The 20,821-nt window shown below is 41.5% G+C and overlaps 1 protein-coding gene across 2 annotated transcripts in view; it reads right to left on the reverse strand.

Annotated features, from left to right (window-relative positions):
* TAX1BP1 (Tax1 binding protein 1) overlaps positions 1–18,705 on the reverse strand; it is a 116,963-nt gene extending 98,258 nt beyond the window's left edge. The window contains exons 1-2 of one of the 2 annotated variants that reach the window (XM_053608444.1): positions 18,539–18,705; positions 7,393–7,561 (exon numbers count right to left, since the gene is read on the reverse strand). In XM_053608444.1, the coding sequence (XP_053464419.1) occupies positions 7,393–7,554 (162 nt within the window). In that variant the 5' untranslated portion in view covers positions 7,555–7,561; positions 18,539–18,705. The remainder of the gene's footprint in view (positions 1–7,392; positions 7,562–18,538) is intronic. The other variant, XM_053608445.1, reaches the window with a different exon arrangement.
* Positions 18,706–20,821: the final 2,116 nt, after the last annotated feature.

Consider the following 20,821-nt stretch of genomic DNA (forward strand, 5'->3'; position numbering starts at 1 on the left):
AAAAGGGTGCAGTGATCAAAGACTTAGAGCAAAACATTGAATTTGCTTTCTTTGAATAACTAGAAAGCTTTCTCAAGAAGGACAGGTTCAGACTGCAGGTAAGTTCAGACTGCAAAGCTTAAATACCTAACAACAGACATGGCCAGACATCAACAAACATCTACAAGCATCAAAGAAAAACAGGAAAATATGACCTCGTCACATAAACTAAATAAGATACAATGACCAATCCCAGAGTGATAGAGAATGTGACTTTCCAAAGAATTCAAAATAGCTATCCTGAGAAACTCAATGACTTCAAAACAACACAGAGAATGAACTCAGAAGCCTATCAGAGAAATTTAACAGAGACGGAAATAATATTTAAAAAATCAAGTAGAAATTCTGAGCTGAAAAATTTCATTGCAAACTGAAAAATCTATCAGTTTCTCAACAGAAGTGAATAAGCAGAAGAAAAAAAAATCAGTGAGTTTGATGACAGAGTATTTGAAAATACAATCAGAAGAAAAAAGAATGAAGCACACCCACAAGATCTAACAAAAAAAGCCTCAAAAGGACAAATCTAAGGGTTACTAGCCATAAAGAAGAGGTACAGAAAGGTACTGAAGTAAAAATTGTATTACAAGAAATAACAGAACTTTCCAAACCAGGAGAAAGATATCAATATTCAGGAAGGTCGCAGAACACTAAGAAGATTTAACCCAAACAAGACAAATTCAAGGCATTTAATAATCAAGCTCCCAAAGATCACAGATAAAGAAAAGGTCCTAAAGGAAAGGAAGAAGAAACAATGTATTAAGGAACTCCATCACTTCTGGCAGCAGACTTCTCAGTGGAAAATTTTTACAGGCCAAGACAGTGTCATGAAATATTCAAAGTGCTGAAAGAGAACAACCTTAACCCTGAATTATACCCTGCAAAAATATCCTTCAATCACAATGGAGACATAAACACTTTTCCCGACAAACAAAAGCTGAAGGAGTTCATCAATACCAGACCTGTCCTACAAGAAATGCCAATAGCAGTTCTTCAATCTGAAAGAAAAGGACATTGGGGCAGCACCTGTAGCTCAGTGAGTAGGGCACCAGCCCCATATACCAAGAGTGAAGGGTTCAAACCCGGCCTCGGCCAAACTGCAACAAAAAAAATAGCTGGGCGTTGTGGTGGGTGCCTGTGGTACCAGCAACTCAGGAGGCTGAAGCAAGAGAATTTCGTTGTGGTGGGCGCCTGTGGTACCAGCAACTCAGGAGGCTGAAGCAAGAGAATTGCCTAAGCCCAAGAGCTGGAGGTTGCTGTGAGCCGTGATGCCACAGCACTCTACCAAGGGCGACAAAGTGAGACTCTGTCTCTAAAAAAATTTTAAAAATTAAAAAGGACATTGATGAACAATAAGAAATCATCTGAAGGTATACAACTAAGTCAGTGATTTTCAACTTATGTGCCATGAGAGGATTGTGGGTGTGATGTGAAAATTTTTAAAGATTCATCGAATTACTTTTAAAAGAACTTCAAAGCACAGTAAGTATATTCTTTTTTTTAACTCTTTTTTTGGTAAACAATTTAAGTGTACTGTGGAAGTTTAACTAGGGCTTCAAGTATACCATGAGATAAAAAGGTCCAATAACGCTGAACTAAGTGCTAAGAGTAAGTACACAAATACACAATACTCTATTGTGATAACTGGAGTGTACAACCAATTATATCTTGAGATGGAATACCAAAAAACCAACTTGTCAAAAATAACCATGACAGTTCTTTATACATAGTATAAAAAGATACATACAGAAACAATGCAACTTAAAGGGGAGGAGATTGAGTTCAAAAGTAAAATTTGTTAGATTTGTTTGCTTATTTGTAAACAGAGTTGTCACATTTAAAATAACTGGTTATAAAATAGCTTTTGCAAGCTTCATAATCTCAAATCAAAACCCCTACAAAAGATACACAAAAAATAATAAGACATTAAAACATTACCACAGAGAATCACCTTTAACAAAAGACAAGGAATGACCACAAAATCAGGAATCAAAACAATATGGCAGTAGTACTTCCCTATTAATAATAGCACTGAATGTGAATGGACTAATTCTCTAATCAAAAGACAGAGTGGATGAATGGATTAAAAAAAAAAAAGAACTACATGTTGTTTGCAAAAAACACATTTCACCTATAAAGAGATACACAGCCTGAAAATAAAGGGACAGAAAAAGATAGTCCATGCAAATGGAAACCAAAAAGAGCAGAAATAGATATACTTCTATCAGATAAACTAGATTTCAACACAAAAATTATAACAGACAAAGTCATCTAATGATAAAGCAGTCAATTCAGCATGAGAATATAATAATTCTATGCATACGTACCCAACACTGAAGCGCCCAGAGGAGAAACCAAAATACAATAAATCATTGGAGACTTCAATACTCTACTTTTAGCATTGGACAGATAACCCAGACAGAAAATCAACAAAGAAACATCAAACTTTATCAGCTCTATAGACCATTATTACCTAATATACCTAATACATATTCATAGAATGTTTCATCTAATACCTGCAGAACACATGTTCTTCTCCACACCTCATGGATCATTCTCAAGGATAAATAATATGTTAGGCTACAAAAAATGGTTTTAAAAACTCAAATAAAATGAAATATTTTCTCTGATCATCATGGAAAACTAGAAATCAGGAACAAGAACATTGCAAATTATACAAATATATGGAAACTGAACATGCTTCTGAATGACCAGTAGACCAATGAAGAGATTAAAAAGGAAATTTTAATTATTTCTCAAAAGATACGAAAAATGAAAACAGGACTTATCAAAACTTGTGGGATACAGCAAAAGCAGTATTAAGAGGAAAATTTATAGCAGCAAGTTCCTGCATTAAAAAAATACAAAAGCTTCAAATAAACTTAACAAAGCATCTCAAAGAACTAGAAAAACAAGAGCAGAAATAAATGAAATTGAAACCAAAAACTCCAAAAGATCAACAAAATGAAGTTTTTTTTTTTAGAGACAGAGTTTCACTTTATGGCCCTTGGTAGAGTGCCATGGCATCATACAGCTCACAGCAACCTCCAACTCCTGGGCCCAAGCGATTCTCCTGCCTCAGCCTCCTGAGTAGCTGGGACTACAGGTGCCTGCCACAACGCCCGGCTATTTTTTGGTTGCAGTTCAGCCGGGGCCAGGTTTGAACCCACCACCCTCGGTATATGGGGCCGGCGCCTTACCGACTGAGCCACAGGCGCCGCCCAAAATGAAGTTTTTTTGAAAAGATAAATAAAACTGATACACCTTTAGCCAGATTAAGAGAAGACCTAAATGGAGACCTTACAACTGATAGTGCAGAAACTCAAAGAATCATTAAAGACTACTAGTAACTACATGCCAGTAAGTTGGAAATCTTGAAGAAATAAATTGCTAGATATACATACAATTTGCCAAGATTGAACCAGGAAGAAATCCAAAGCTTGAATAAACCAATAACAAGTAATGAGGTAGAAGCAGTAATAAAGAGTCTCCCGTGAAACAAAGCCAAGGACCCTATGACTTCACTGCTAAATTCTACCAGAAATTCAAAGAATTAATACCAATATCCTACTTAAATTATTCAAAAAATCAATAAGGAGGCTCAGCACCCATAGCACAGTGGTTATAGCACCAGCCACAGACACCAAGGATGGGGAGGGTTCAAACCTGGCCCCAAGCAGCTAAACAACAATGACAACTGCAACAACAACAAAAAAATAGCCAGGCATTATGGCGGGCGCCTGTAGTCCCAGCTACTTGAGAGGCTGAGGCAAGAGAATCACTTAAGCCCAAGAGTTTGAGGTTGCTGTGAGTTGTGATGCCACAGCACTCTACTGAGGGTGACATAGTGAGACTCTGTCTCAAAAAAAAAAAAAAAGAGGAAACATTTCTACTAATTCTACATTACCTGTATCAACTTGATACTAAAAGACAAAGCAAAAAAAGAAAACTTTAGCCCAGTATCTCTGGTAAGTATAGAAGCAAAAATCCTTAGCAAAACGTAAGCACAAACAATTCAGTTAACAGGATAGAAAAATATTTTTCTGGGTTTTTTGTCTTTTTAGTTTTGAGACAGAGTCTCACTCTGTTGCCCTAGGTAGGCTGCCATAGTTCACAGCAACCTCAAACTTCTGAGCTTGAGCAATCTTGTTGCCTCAGGCTCCCGAGTAGCTGGGAGTACAGGCATGCACCACTATGCCCAGCTAGAGTTCCAATTTTTAGAAATGGGGTCTTGGTCTTGCTCTTGCTCAATCAGGCTGGTCTCGAATTCCTGAGCTCAAGCAATCCACCCACCTCTACCTCTCAGAGTGCTAGGATTACAGGAGGGAGCCACTGTGCCTGGCCTAAACAAGGACTTTTCATCATAATCAAGTGGGATTCATCCCAGGGATCAGGGATGGTTTAATAAATCCAAAGCAATCCAACGTAATACATTGTATCAACAGAAAAAGAAAAACCAACTGGATGCCAAAAAAAGCACTTGATAAAATTTAACACCCCTGGCCAGGCACGCCTATAATCCTAGCACATGGGAAGACAAAGGGGGTGTGGATTGCCTGAGCTCTCTGGTTCGAGACCAGCCTGAGCCAGAGCAAGATCTCGTCTCGAAAAAATAGCCATTGTGGCAGGTGCCTGCAGTCCCAGCTACTTGGGAGGCTGAGACAAGAGAATTGCTTGAGCCCAAGAGTTGCTGTGACCTACGATACTGATACAGGATTCCACCACTCAGGGTTAGACAGGGAGCCCCTATTCTCTAGGCCCAGGTGAGCTCAAGAGGTCAGACCCTCATTTCCAAGCACAAGCAGACTGCCTTTTTTGGGACACACCCTCTCGGCTCTGATAAGATCACGAACAAAGCAGCCTGTGATGGTTTTTTTGGGTGGTTCCATCTTGGGTAGGAGCACACACCCTAATCCCTTGTCAGGGACAAAGACTGTAAAGAACATGATAACCTCACCCTAGTGGAGGAGGAACTACATTCATTCATTCATTAATGCACTCACTAACTTTGAAGAGATGCTTTTCCATCTACCAACTGCTGACCACATGTAATCCTCTAGACCTAAGACCCCTAGATAAAAGGGCCCCTGTGGAGACTCCCGAGAGAGTTCTTCAGTTCTTTTCCTCTACTAGAAGCTCTGATGCTTTTCTGTAACTTCTAATAAAAGTCCTACCTTACCACTGATCTGTGATCTGTGGGTTCATGCTTCGAATCCCAGAGACCAAGGACCTACCGCAGAGTGAAATTCAAGTATCAACACCATGGCACTCTACCAAGGGCAACAAAGTTAGACTATGTCTCGGAAAAAAAAAAAAAAATTCAACACCCCTTCTTTATAAAAACTCTCGAAAACCTGGGTATAGAAGGAACGTAACATTGTAAAAGCCATACAGGACAGACACAAAAGTGTCATCCTAAATGAGGAAAAACTCAGAGGTTTTCCTCTGAGATCTGAAACAAGACAAGGATGTCCACTTTCACCACTGTTACTAAATACAGAACTGGAAGTGTAATAACCAACTCAGCAAAAAGACCCCTAAAGGCCCCTAACTGTCTCAGCCTGAGTCCCCACACGTCTCAAACCCCCCGCACCCCCCGGCAAAATCTGGGAACAGGTTTCAGAATAGAATAAGGAAGTTCCCTGAGTTCCCAAAGACTCCTAGCGACAGGTAAAACAACGGTGAAAGCTTACTCAAGCAGAGTTTCCCAAGCTACTGAGTCTCCTAAGTTTGTCCCCTTGCCAACAGCCATGATGTAGCCCCCTGAGCCACCTACCACACCGTAACCCCGCCCTGAGCTAACCACCATGCTCTGCTTCTGTGCTTGTTTGCTTACCTGCCAACACAGCACAAAAATGGTATAAAAATCAGCCTGCTCCTCATTTTGCGGCTGCCTGCCCTTTAGGGCAGCGGCCCCTGGCACAGGTGTAATAAATCACCATCTGATTTATACCTGAAGTGGGGTCCCAGTTTTTCTTACAGGTGGCAATAGGTACAACAGAAGCTATACCTATAGCAAAGAGACAGAAATAAAGGGTATCCAAACTAAAAAGGAAGAAGTCAAACTATCCTTGTTTGCAGACAGTAAGATCTTTTATTTGCAAAAATCACAAGACTCCATAAAAAAACTGTTACAACTGATAAATTTTGTAAAGTTGCCAAATCAACATAAAAATCAGGAGCATTTCTATACGCCAACAACAATCTGAAAGAGATACCAACAAAGTAATCCCACTTACAAAAGCTACAAATAAAATTTGTCTTGTCCAAGCAGTTTTTCTGCCTGCCTTACTCATCAGACTGGACTTTCACTCCTAGACACTGTCAATATGCCTCATTTCTAACAGTACTCTTATTTCTTTCTGCTTTGTTATTTGGCTTACACAGACCCACATCAAAATTTCAAGCCCATGAAAATCACACCTATAACAAAACTGATTCTGAGGGAGATCATAGAGTGATCCAGTAGAAAAGTTAAGTTTTATTGTTTGTATATTCATGGCATTATTTTGACTGCTCAGAGGACACTTCTATGTTTTGGTTTTCCATTGCATTCTGAAAAGTTAAAATTATCAGAAAACCTCCAGCACAGTGAGATATGACACTGTAATGATTATATCAACATAATTTTCAAGCAAATATTATACAAAATAACTGGCAAAATAGGCCAGGTGTGCTGACTCACACCTGTAGTCCCATCACTCTGGGAAGCCGAGATGGGTGGCCTGCTTGAGCTGGTAAGTTACGAGACCAGTATGAGCAAGAGCAAGACCCCGTCTCTAAAAAATAGTCAGGTGCTGTGGCAGGCACCTGAAGTCTCAGCTATTTGGGAGGCTGAGGTAAGAGAATCAGTTGCGCCAAGGAGTTTGAGGTTGCTGTGAGCTGTGATGCCACAGCACTTTACCCAGGGCAATAGCTTGAGGCTCTGTCTCAAAAAATAAAATAAAACAATGTAAGACAACATGAGCAATATTTAAGCCATGGAGCACAATAATAGCAGAGATATTATAACATGGCTTATCGCTGTATGAAATTAATTACAAATGACTGGAAAAAAACAGTAAATGATACAGGAATTCAAATGAAAAAATTGCTTTCTTTCAAGTAATGAATGGAGAATATGAAAAAAAAATTCTGAAAAAAACTTCCACAAAACTTTGAGTGAAGCTGAACCCTTTGATGATAGAGGAAAATCTCATAAAGTTTCCAACATTTGTTTCATACTACTGCCCACTATTGGTCAATTATTTCACAATGATGTTTACATAGATTAAGGCTAGCATAAGCTACTTATCAATTTGTTTAAAAAGAAAATAAAAAGTGCTTACAGAAGATACACTCAGAAAGTTTTCTTACCTTGAATATACCAACCCAATCTTTTGGATGTGGATGGATATAAGGAGTTAAGGTGTAATGAAATTCCAGGTGTGCATTAGGAAGGTAAGTCTTGGCCACATTCTGAAAGATGACATGAGCAAAGTTGGAGGTCTGCAATGGGACTTCTTGAAAGGATGTCATTGTAAATCTGAAACAAGTGATTTATAAAAGTAAAATGATACCAACTTAAGAATAAACTTACACTTTCAGAAAATACATACATTTAATGCAAACTTCATAAGTATTTGCAAGTCATACTTATGGAAAGGCATACTTTTCAATCATTGGAACTTCTCTTTAAATATGTAATTAAATATAAAAAATACAGACCAAATGAGAAATAACTAAAGCCAGTATGGCTCAGAAAGTTACACAGAGGCTAAAAAGTTAAAAAAACAAAACCAAAATTCAACTCTCCTGGAAAGCCTAGCTCTCTGCTTCTATACTGAGCAAAAACAAATGAATTAGACATGTTTTAGCATACACACTGCCAATATAAACCAGCTGGCCCCTAGTAACAGACACTAAAAAGCAGAAACAAGGACAGTTAAAAAGTATGTTAGCTACTGGTCAATTAACTTTTCCTTTCTATGTAGAACCCTTGAATTTCACCATTTTCCTCCTACTCCATCCCATACTTCTCCTCTTGAGAAGTTCTTGCATCCTATAACTGAAGCTGATTACGTGTCTCTGTGCCTGTGTTCCTGTCCCATGTCATGATCCCTTGGACAAGCATTTCTCAGACTGAGTTACACATTAGAATCAGTAAGGGCATAAAAAAAGGGGGGGGTGGGGGACGGGTACGGTGGCTCACGCCTATAATCCAAGCACTCTGGGAAGCCAAAAAGGGTGATTGCCTGAGCTCACAGGTTCAAGACCAGACTAAGCAAGAGTGAAACCCTGTCTCTAAAAACAGCCAGGTTTTGTGGCAGACAGCTGTTAAGTCCCAGCTACTCAGGAAGCTGAGGCAAGAGAATTGCTTGAGCCTAAGTATTTGAGGTTGCTATGAGCTATGAAAGCACAGCACTCTACCAAGGGTGACAAAGTGAGACTCTGTCTAAAAAAAAAAAAAAAAAAAAAGGATGATTACTCTCTGGGAGTGAGGCCTGGGCACATCTTTGTACAATATAGAGAACCACTACCCAATAACTTAAGCGTTCACTATCACCTCTCACTTATTTCCACAGACTGCAGAAGCACTTATCTCCTTAGTACAAGCTTGTTAAAATACCTTAGATTATTCAAAGTCTCTGCTAGTCTACTTGAAATATCCCAGCCTATTTGTTTGTCTCTACCTATAACAATCTAGCATTTCATTCTTCAATGATCATACCTTGACTTCTGGTCTCATGTACCCTTTCCATATATTTACTGATTAAAAAAAACTTATATTGGCCAGGCATGGTGGCTGACACCTATAACCCTACCACACTAGGAGGCCAAGTCAGGACAGTTCAAGACCAGCCTGAGCAAGCAGGACACCTCCTGTCTCTACAAAACATGGAAAACTTAGCCAGGCATGATGGTGTGCACCTGTAGTCCTAGTTACTTGGGTGGCAGAGACAAGAGGGTCACTTGAGTCCAGGAGTTTGAAGTTCCAGCAATCCATGATTATGCCACCGCACTCTAGGCAGGGCAGAGAGCCCTCTTTAAAAAGGAAAAAAAAAAAAAAAACTTATATTAAAAAATAAAAGTAGAGGGTCAAAGAAATACATACCATTGAAAATCTATTAGAGAGTCAATAAAAGAAATTTATATTTCAAAGAAATACATACCATTGAAAATCTATTAGAGAGGAAATAACAGGATTTACAAAAAAAAAAAAAACAAAAAATGCATCTACAGCATACATAAGAAAATATGACTGATCTTACAAGACCTGCTTCTGAGTCATTATCATTAAAACAGGAATCTCTGTAATACTGGGGAAAACTGGGGCAAGATTTTTGCTAACCAAATTAATCTAATTTACTTCACAAATCTAAGTTTTCTGCAAGCAAGCACAGCAATAACACACATACTTTAGCCATTATTAAGAAAGCTTATAAGCTAAGATGACCTAAGACAGTCTGCTTTTACAACTGTTTCTTTTGCTGACTTGTTTGAAATACTAAAGCAAATCTTTAGGATTTAGAAATAGTAAGCATTTTAGAAAACACCAATTTCTCTTGGGTCCTCTCTGCTTCTGTTATGGGCAAACTCCTGCTTTTCTGAACAATATACTAGTCAATCATGAACCTGGAAACCACTGTGGTAAATAAAACACCAAGCTGTCTGTCTGTTAGGCTCTCTAGGTCTGAAGTTTGCAAGGATTCCAAGGTAAAGAGTACATTTCCTAGCAATCCTCCTTCATCTCTGCACTAACAAAAGGGCTTTCCTATGAGCTTGAGCCCAAGAGTTAACGAAATCCTATTTCAGGGAAGTACTTAACTGTCAATACTCTCCACCTGGTAACCTAACACCCCCAGAAAAATGAAAACGTAGCATTTACAAACACTGGATAACTTTGCCTAAAATGAGTAGCTGTCTGAGCTTAACTAGGCTCTGGGGAAGGTCATGACAATAAATGAAATCACTAATAATAATTTCTTTTCAAATATGTGGCTTCACACACACAAAAAAAGGCTGGGCACCTGTAGTTCAGTAGCTAGGGCGCCAGCCAGAGCTGATGGGTTGGAAACCAGCCCAGGCCTGCCAAACAACAATGACAATTACAACCAAAAAATAGCCAGGTGTTGCGGCAGGCGCCTGCTGTCCACCTACTTGGGAGGCTGAGACAAGAGAATGGCTTAAGCCCAAGAGTTCGAGGTTGCTGTAAGCTGTGACGCCACAGTACTCTACCAAGGGCAACACAGTGAGACTCGGTCTCAAAAAAAAAAAAAAAATTACACATATTCACTACTGGTTATAAGATAAAAACCAATAAAAAACAAAAAGCTATACCTAGATCAACTGAAACAACCTATACTAGATATAACTACCAAAACTGAGTTAAGGGTAGTGCCTGTAGCTCAAGCAGCTAAGGTGCCAGCCACACACACCAGAGCTGGCAGGTTTGAATCCAGCCCAGGCCTGCCAAAAACTGACAACTACAACCAAAAAATAGCTGAGCATTGTGGCGGGCGCCTATAGTCTCAGCTACTTGGGAGGCTGAGGCTAGAGAATTGCTTAAGCCCAGGAGTTTGTTTGAAGTTGCTATAAGCTTTGACGCCACAGCACTCTACCCAGGGCTATAGCTCGAGGCTCTGTCTCAAAAAGAAAAGAAAAAAAAAAACTGAGTTAAGAACATTAATAATATTTTTCTATAGGTTTCTTTGACACAGATATACAGTGAGGAGGGAATAAGCTAATTTAGAACAAGCTTTCCATGTTTTTAAGTTTTAACTCAGAGCTATTTAAAGATAAAACTTTATTCTTAAAATTGAACATGTCATTTCCTGAAGTAAAATAACAAAGCTGCAATTATCTTTTTATAAAACAAGGTAATGAACTTCAATTCCAATAGCTTTTTAAAAGCTCATCATCTGGTGTTTTTCACAAGATGGCACTGGAAGTGAAGAAGGAAGCTCCTGCACCTCCCAAAGCCAAAGCCAAAGCCAAAGCAAAGGTATTGAAGGCAAAGAAAGCAGTGCTAAAAGGCATCCACAAATACAAAAAAAAAAAAAAATCCATACACTACCCACCTTCCCGCAACCAAAGACTCTGAGGCTCGGGAGGCAGCCCAAATATCCTAACGCCCACAGGAGAAACAAGCTTGACCACCATACCATCATCAAGTTCTCCCTGACCACTGAGTCTGCCATGAAGAAGATAGAAGACAACAACACACTTGTGTTCACTGTGGATGTCAAAGCCAACAAGCACCAGATCAAACAGGCTGTGAAGAAGTTCTGTGACATTGATGTGGCCAAGGTCAACACCTTGATTAGGCCTAATGGCAAGAAGAAGGCATATGTTCGACTGGCTCCTGATTATGATGCTTTGGATGTTACCAACAAAACTGGGATCATCTAAACCAAGTCCAGCTGGCTAATTCTAAATACATAGTTTTTACTGTAATAATAAATAAATAAGAACTCATCAACTAACCTTACACTTTCACTTCATTGAAAAGTTTAGGTATAAAATAGTATGTAGGCAAACATATGTGTACATATGTTTATAAATGCATCAAAAGGAACCCTTAAAAATATGCACCACAGAATTAGTAGTCTTTACTGATGAAGGATGTGAAACGAGGACTTTAACTTTGGCGGCAACCATAGCTCAGTCAGCAGGGTGCTGGTCACATACACCAAGGCTGGAGGCTTGGCACCTGTAGCTCAAGTGGCTAAGGCAACAGCCACGTACACCGGAACTGGCAGGTTCAAATCCAGCCCAGGCCCACCAAACAACAATAACCAAAAAACAGCGGGGCATTGTGGCAGGCGCCTGTAGTCCCAGCTACTTGGGGGCTGAGCAAGAGGATCGCTTAAGCCCAAGAGTTTGAGGTTGCTGTGAGCAGTGATGCCATAGCACTCTACCCAGAGCAAGAGCTTGAGACACTGTCTCAAAATAAATAAATAAATAAAAGAACCTGGCCTGGGCCTGATAAACGACAACTGCAACCAAAAAATAGCCAGGCATTGTGACGGGCACCTATAATCCCAGCTACTTGGAAGGCTGAGGCAAGAGAATCACTTAAACCAGGCGTCCTCAAACTTTTTAAACAGGGGGCCAATTCACTGTCCCTCAGACCAGGCTATAGTTTAAAAAAAAAACAAACTATGAACAAATTCCTATGCACACTGGATGTATCTTATTTTGAAGTAAAAAAACAAAACGGGAACAAATACAATCACACCGCTTCACGTGACCCATGGGCCACAGTTTGAGGACGCCTGGCTTAAACCCAAGAGTTTGAGATTGCTGTGAGCTATGATACTATGGCACTCTACCCAGGTGATCACTTGAGACTGTCTCCAAAAAAAAAAGACTTCAACTTTGTTTTCTTTGATATAACACCTCACTCTGTTGCCTCGGGCCTCCAACAGCCCTCAGTAAAGATATCAACTTTGCCCTGCCCAGGCAGGTGTCTGTCCCTTTCATTTAACCTAGCCTGAACCTCTCCATTCTCTGTTTTCCTCTCTGGGTACACCACCAAACTCCTTTTATCCCCTTGTTTGCTTCTCTAGAGGACATAGATGGTAGCTGTCAAGATTTTTAACTTTTCTCTGTAAATAACATCACCTGTTCAGAACCTAGGGTGTAGTTTGCTGAGATGTTTTGCAGGTCCTGCATTCCAGTGGATTGACTAACCCGCTCAGACCAAGAAACTGACTCAACTGAGTCTTGGAGCCTCCACCCAAAGCTCTACCTTCCTGTAACTGACCTACCTTGACAGTGGCACAACTAATGGTTGTGCCCTGAAACCAGCAATCAGCAGACCCTGACTGCCTAACCCTCTGCCCACCAAACTATCTTTAAAAACCCTGCCGCCACCCCCAATTCTCAGGAGGCAGATTTGAGCGAATTCTTCTATCTCCTCACTTAGCATTCTGTGAAATAAACCCTTTCTCTGCTGTAAACCCTGCTATCTCTAGACACTGGCTTCCTCTTGGGCAGTGGGCAGATGAACCTGGTTGGGCAGCAATAAGAGTAAGATAATGTTAACATGGGCGGAACCTGTGGCTCAGTGAGTAGGGCGCCAGCCCCATATATCGAGGGTGGCGGGTTCAAACCCAGCCCCGGCCAAACTGCAACAAAAAATAACCAGGTGTTGTGGTGGGCGCCTGTAGTCCCAACTACTGGGAGGCTGAGGCAAGAGAGTTGCCTAAGCCCAAGAACTGGAGGTTGCTGTGAGCTGTGATGCCACAGCACTCTACGGAGGGCAACAGAGTGAAACGCTAAGTCTCTTTAAAAAAAAAGATAATGTTATCATGCTATGAATAGCCTTCATTAATCTCTCTCAATGTTTTTAAAAATTTTGATGCTAATTATAGAAATATTTTACAGAAATCATCCAGTGTTGTTATTCTTTGTTTTTTTACTTACTAAATTACAATGTAAGTACTAGTCATAAAAAAGTTAATATGGGCTCGACACCCATAGCACAGTGGTTACAGTGGCAGCAACATATACCAAGGATGTTGGGTTCAAACCCTGCCCAGGCCAGATAAACAATGACAACTGCAACAAAAGAACAGCCGGGCACTGGGGCAGGCACCTGTAGTCCCAGCTATTCAGGAGGCTGAGGCAAGAGTATCACTGAAGCTCAAGAGTTGGAGGTTGCTGTGAGCTGTGACACCAGAGCTGTGACACCACAGCACTCTACCAAGGGCGACACAGTGAGACTCTGTCTAAAATTTAAAAAAAAAAATAAAGTTAATATGGATGAATGCATTGGAATATAACTACATCATCAATCAGTTTAAATAGGAAAATAAAATGTCTAATTCCCACTCCTCCTACAAATGAAGTGACGAGATAGACAAGTTTATAAAAAGACTGGAATTCAATGAGAATGTCAAGGTCTCGTGGGAGTAGAGAATTAAATGCAAAGTCACTGCATCACCTTGTGGTAATGCCTGGGAAGTGTAGCTTCACTACCATCCTAAAGAAAAAAGTGCAAACTTCACCTCAGCTGGAGAGAAGAAATATAGCCCCTAGACAGAAAGGGAAATAGGGGCAAGAAGTTTTACCATGCCAAATTTGGCTTCCTATTCTCTAAAGTACATCTCCAGAAACAGAACTATGTAAGTCAAGACAATCCAAGAACAAGTAATTTTCCAGTCAACTATTAAGGAGCCAGATACATTTGGCTGGGAAAGAAAGTCTGAAATGCATATAACAAGCTAGCTACAGTGCCCTCTTTCAGGTTTTCTACTCTAAAGTTGTAAGCTGAGAATTCCTTTATGTGTGTTATATTGTAAACTATATAAAGTTGTTGGCCTAAAATCCAATTTTGTTATTTTGGCAATGTATTAAGGTCTAAAAAAAGATAATACATATCTAAAATAAACATGTGGGGGGCAATATTTCAGTGTTATCTTGATTTACTTCCTCCTCCTGGAACTTTTTCAAAAACAAAAAGCCAGAACAGTGCTGGCTTTCGTGATGGTATTTTTCCAGTGGCTCCTGACACTTATTTTACTAGTTATCCAAAAAATGTAAACCTTAGACAACTTAGCAGAAAACAAACCATAGGAAGAACTACTGTGCATTAAACATGTAAAGTCAGGCAGCACCTGTGGATCAGTGGGTAGAGCGCCTGCCCCAAACCTGCCTGGCCAAACTTTAACAAAAAAGTAGCCAGGCGTTCTGGCCAGTGCCTGTAGTCTCAGCTACTCAGGAGGCTGAGGCAAGAGAATCGCCTAAGCCCAGGAGTTGGAGGTTGCTGTGAGCTATGTGACGCCACAGCACTCTACAGAGGGCAATAAAGTGAGACTCTGTCTCTACAAAAAAAATAATAATAATAATAATAAAATAAAAATAAACATGTAAAGTCAAATTAAGCTTTTAATTTAGATAAACATTGTGTTTGCCAGGCCTAATAATTAGAATCCTAGAAGAAATAAGGTTATTTTGTTACATATGATAATACGGCTATAGTGATTATACATTTAAGTCCTTAACACATATAGATACTAATTATAAGTGAAATATCTTGAAGGCTCATACTTTAAAAACTCCACAGGAAAGGGCGGTGCCTGTGGCTCAAAGGGTTAGAGCGCCGGTCCCATATGCTGGAGGTGGCGGGTTCAAACCCAGCCCCGGCCAAAAAAAAAAACTGCGCAAATAAATAAAAAATAAATAAATAGCAGTGAACTCTTTAAAAAAAAAAAAAAAACTCCACAGGAAAAAAAACAAGTTGCCAGTGGGAGTAATAAGGCTGGCAGTGCCCATAGCTCAATGGGTAGGATGCCCGCCACATGCACAAGGTGGTGGGTTCGAACCCCGCCCAGGCCAGCTAAAACAATGACAACTGCTACAACAAAAAACAGCCAGGCGTTCTGGCAGACGCCAGTGGTCCCAGCTACTTGGGAGGCCAAGGCAAGACAATCACTTGAGCCCAAGGGTTTGAGGTTGCTGTGAGTTGTGACTCCTCCTCATTCTACCCAGGGTGACAGCTTAAGACTGTCTCCAAAAAAAAAAAAAAAAATTTAGCACAATGTTGGTTCACTTTGCTGTGCCTTCTCCTTTTCTGCATGTTTGAAAAGTCCCACAATAAAAAGTCAGTAAAACAAAGAAATGAAACAAAAGTCCACAGGTGATCTACAATAAGAGGGCACTGCATTTTAGAGTATGAACACTTTGTACTCATGTAAGTATTATAATGCAGGTAGTGCTTGATAGAGTTAAAGTTTCAAAAGTTTTCAGCTAAGAAAGTATAAATCTGTAAAATTATCTCCAAACATCAGTACAGACACACCGTATACACACACACCTGTAAGAAAAAAAATGTCTGGCATTCAAGACTAACTATGCACAGACTTCTACTCCAGAAAAGTGTTACCATCAATCTTTCTGGGAGGCAGAAGGAAAGCCCTCAGTCTACCAATTTGCACTCTCGCAGATATCCTTATCTCCAAAATCCTTTCCACCTGAGTGCCACTTCACTCTGTCCAAATGTCACCCACATCACCGATCTACTTCACATTTTTTGTAAGTTTTTTAAATGCTATGATTCTTGGCCCATATATATTAGAAGAAAAGGAATTTATTTTCTTCTGTTGTTTTTTTTTGGGGGGGGGGGTTGCAGTTTTTGGCCAGGGCTGGGTTTGAACCCACCAACTCTGGCATATGGGCAGGCGCCCTACTCCTTTGAGCCATAGGCAACATCCCCCAAGGAAATTCATTTTCTTTTTTTTTTTTTTTGTAGAGACAGAGTCTCACTTTATGGCCCTTGGTAGAGTGCCGTGGCCTCACACAGCTCACAGCTACCTCCAACTCCTGGGCTTAAGCGATTCTCTTGCCTCAGCCTCCCGAGTAGCTGGGACTACAGGTGCCCACCACAGCACCCGGCTATTTTTTTTGTTGTTGTTGCAGTTTGGCTGGGGCCGGGTTTGAACCCGCCACCCTCGGTATATGGGGCCGGCGCCTTACCGACTGAGCCACAGGTGCCGCCCGGAAATTCATTTTCTTTTAAAGGTCTGTCCGGAGCAAAATAAAGTTTAAAACCCAGAGGTACATAATTTTACATATCCTTTCCAAAACACAATCAAAAAAGCTTCACGTGAGAGATAATTCCCCCAGAAAAGCTAGAATTCCAAAATGTTGTTTTATGGGAAAAAGTATTTACTGGTTAATCTACAAAGCTGCAATCATAATTATTGAATGTGATGACTAAAAACAAAAGATGACAATAAGATGTTCTGTGAAGTTTGACAGTGAGAGTTGCCAAAAAAAAAAAAAAAAAACCTTCCTACCCCGTTTCCCCGAAAATAAGACATCCTCCGAAAATAAGACCTACTTACAGGAAAGATAAGACGTCCCCTGAAAATAAGACTTAGCGCATCTTTGGGAGCACACCTTAAAATAAGACACTGTCTTATTTTCGGGGAAACAGGGTAGACGTCATTCCTAGCATAATCAAATAATCCTTGCAGAAATCTAGAGCACCCTAGAAAAGAACAAAACAGAAGAGAAAGCCTGACCTCAGATCCTTCCCTATAGCCCAGCCCTTTGAGGACAATAAGCCCACTTTTAGATAAAGGTTATTCAAACGAGCTCTTTAAATGCTTTTGGAATTGAGTACCAATATTATAATTAGTAATTGTTCACACAGTTAGTAGAAATTTTACCATTAGCACAAAGCAGAGCTGAAAAGTTAGTATTTTCCTATCTAAATCTACCTTAATAGCAATTCGAAGCTACTTTATGAAACCACAAATCTAATACCTTATATCCTTACACGTACAGAGTCAAATGCAACCTTTGGAGGAGGGGAGAGGGGGACAGTCTCACTATGTCGCCTTAGTAGAGTGCCGTGCATCACAGCTCACAGCAACCTCAAACTCTTGGGCTTAAGTGATTCTCTTGCCTCAGCCTCTCAAGCAGCTGAGGCTACAGGCACCTGCCACTATGCCCGGCTATTTTTTCGTTGTTGTTGTTGTAGTTGTCATGGTTGTCTAGCAGGCTGGGCCGGGCCCGAACCCGCCACCTTCGGTGTATGTGGCTGGCGCCGTAACCACCGTGCTACAGGCGCGGAGCCCGCCTGGCTATTTTTTGGGGGGAGGGGGGCCCCGGGGAGTAGGGTGGGTTGTAGCTGTGGTTGTTTGGCAGGCGTGGTCTGGGTTCGAACCCGCAGCTCTGATGGGTGGCCAGCACCCTAGCCGCTAATCTACAGGGCCGAGCCAACGTAACGTTTTCTAACAAAACTTTTTTCAATAAGATGTAATACTTCTCAAGAGGCTAACAGAGACACACCATCTAAACTCTATCTGTACATTCCCCAAGCGACGATCACCGGTCGGGACTTGTCCACAACTTGCACATCTGAAGGGTGTTTGGATGGCAACGGGGAAGGATTCTTTGATATGAAATCAAGCTCTAATTCCACAGCCCAACTAAAGTCAGAGAAGTTGCCAGAACAGCTAACTCGGCCTGAGGCCCTCAAACGTAGGCAACGCAGGGAGTCCCCGCCTCCTTCGCCACCGGCGACTCAAACGAAAACAGCTGGGTTTCTCTGCACCGAGGCAAACCCGGCGTCCTTCCGGAACTCGACCTGCGTGTGGTCTCAAGCCTACCTACTCCAGCAGCACACACACCGCCCTCAAAACGGTCTCCCTAGAGCTGAGCATTGGGCACCAGAAGGTTTTTTTCCCCAGGGGTCACCCATGTCACGCACCCCTCCGCCAATGAGTCCCCAGTACCTCACACCTCCCCCAAATCACCAAGGCCTATCCCGCAAGCCGCCCCCACTGTAGGGGGCGGCCACCCGTTGCTTTTCCACAACTGCACGACCCGAGTTTCCCACACCCCCATCACAATCGCAGTCCGAAGGGAAGGTCTGTCCTCGGGAAGGAAAACATCGTCACCACGGAGACCATTCCCGAGACTGGCCGGGCCCCTAGACTACAGGGCGAACGGACTTAGCACGAGCCCCGAAAAAGCTCCAGCTGGGGCGGACGGGGAGGCGCCTTACCCAGTGCAGGGGCTCCCAGACCAAGGCAGAGCATTACAGTCTACTGATGTTGATCCGCCATCAGCGGCTGAACCTCTTCCGCCACTACCCCTCCCTTCTCACACCCGCTACACCTCCCCTCAGAGCCTAGAGCCGGCGTACGTCACTTCCGCCCACGGGCGTTCCCTTCCGCTGTCCGGCGGGTCCCCGCCACGCCCCCTCCCCCATCCCCTAGCTGGGGGTTCTTGCGGCCCCAATGCGAGCGGGCCGCTGCGTCTACTGTGTCTTCTGTCTTCTGCCTTGGCGTTTTCGCTCAGCGACCTAATCACAACAAAAGAATCCGTTTAGAGTTACATTTTTTGTTTATCTTATTTCGACACACAAAATAAGAAACGCGCCGGAGAGTCAAGTAATTTACCAGCGATGTGCAAAGAGTAACTCTGAAACATTACTGTGTCACTGCCTAGATCTTAAAAGAGTCCAAACTAATCCACCTATTTTATACATAAGAAAATAAAGAACCGGGCGGCGCCTGTGGCTCAGTGAGTAGGGCGCCGGCCCCACATGCCGAGGGTGGCGGGTTCAAACCCGGCCCCGGCCAAACTGCAACGACAACAACAACAAAAAAAAAAATAGCCGGGCGTTGTGGCGGGCGCCTGTAGTCCCAGCTACTCGGGAGGCTGAGGCAAGAGAATCGCTTAAGCCCAAGAGTTAGAGGTTGCTGTGAGCCGTGTGACACCACGGCACTCTACCAAGGGCGGTACAGTGAGACTCTGTCTCTAAAAAAAAAAAAAAGAAAATAAAGAACCAGAGAAATAAGGGAAGAGAACCCAGGGTTGGGGCTGCAACCTCTAAATTTCAGGGTTCTCAACTCCTGGTCTAGTCACGTAGTTTTTTAAACTACTGTTGACTGTAAAACCTCGGAGCCTAGGAGCTTTTCAGTTCCAATGTTCCCTCATTTTATTTAATCTCCTTCCAGTAGTGGCTTTTTGTACCGGCACTCCAGGGAGTTAACGACTTTTGTTGTCCGTATTATTTTGTATGCATGAGTTTTGTCCCGTGTTACTAAATTATAATTTCTAAAATCACTTTGACTGTTAAATCTTACCTGCCTATATTAGGCATTCAGTTTGAGTCCTACCTCCAGGGAAACATGGATGTGTTTTTCTTTTTTTTATTGTTGGGGATTCATTGAGGGTACAATAAGCCAGGTTACACTGATTGCAATTGTTAGGTAAAGTCCCTCTTGCAATCATGTCTTGCCCCCATAAAGTGTGACACACACCAAGGCCCCACCCACCTCCCTCCTTCCCTCTTTCTGTTCCCCCCCATAACCATAATTGTCATTAATTGTCCTCATATCAAAATTGAGTACATAGGATTCATGCTTCTCCATTCTCCTGATGCTTCACTAAGAATAATGTCTTCCACGTCCATCCAGGTTAATACGAAGGGAAACATGGATGTGTTTTATCCCACTTCATATTCCTGTGCTGCCATAAAACCCTGCTAAAATCTGCAGTGTCACCAGTGAAGAAAGGACAAATTACATTGTATTAAGGTTGAAGCACTTTCCAAATACAGAACATTCAAAATCCTCTTTCATATATTTTAATCGTCACTTCCAAGTGCTTTGTAAGATAACGTTAGTTTGATAATACAGGTTCTCGACGTGTACTGGTTCATTTCTTATACGTTGACATTTTTTAACTTGTTCTTGTACAACATATGCACATGATTATAGAATTAAGAAGAATCACTTAATCCTGTGAACAGCAATTCTCTGGGGAGGAATTTAGAGAAAAACTATTACAGAGAACAGTTTACAAACCAGAGAACAAACCACCTTCAGCATAAAACAAGATGTGGTTCCACAAAACAGAGAAGGGTCAAGTTTTATAGGAAAAGTTCATGCCCAATCAGATTTGTTTGTGTAAATAAAGGATTGAAACTTGTTTAGTTCTGATTGGCTGATTCAGCTAAGCCCTGATTAGTTGAGGAAGAAGAGCTCTGATTAGTTGGTTCAGGTGAGCACTGAAAGTCCGGGTGATGAAAAAGTGCTGGCTGGGAGATTCAGAGTACGTGTTTGATCCCTAGTCAGAAAATGGCCGTTTGCCTCTATTTGCAATGTAAGCTGAGTTACTTGGGCTCCATCTTGAAGGATTGGCTCTTTCAGGTTCGTGTTTGTTCACAGTACCAACCTCCTTATTTTGCAGGTGAAGAAAACTGTGAATAATCAACGTAAGTAATCACTAGTGTTACTGGTAGTGACCTTCTAGTAATAGAAATAGCTGTGTCCCTTAC

This window comes from Nycticebus coucang, chromosome 11, assembly GCF_027406575.1.
Source record: "Nycticebus coucang isolate mNycCou1 chromosome 11, mNycCou1.pri, whole genome shotgun sequence".
Classification (NCBI taxonomy): domain Eukaryota; kingdom Metazoa; phylum Chordata; class Mammalia; order Primates; family Lorisidae; genus Nycticebus; species Nycticebus coucang.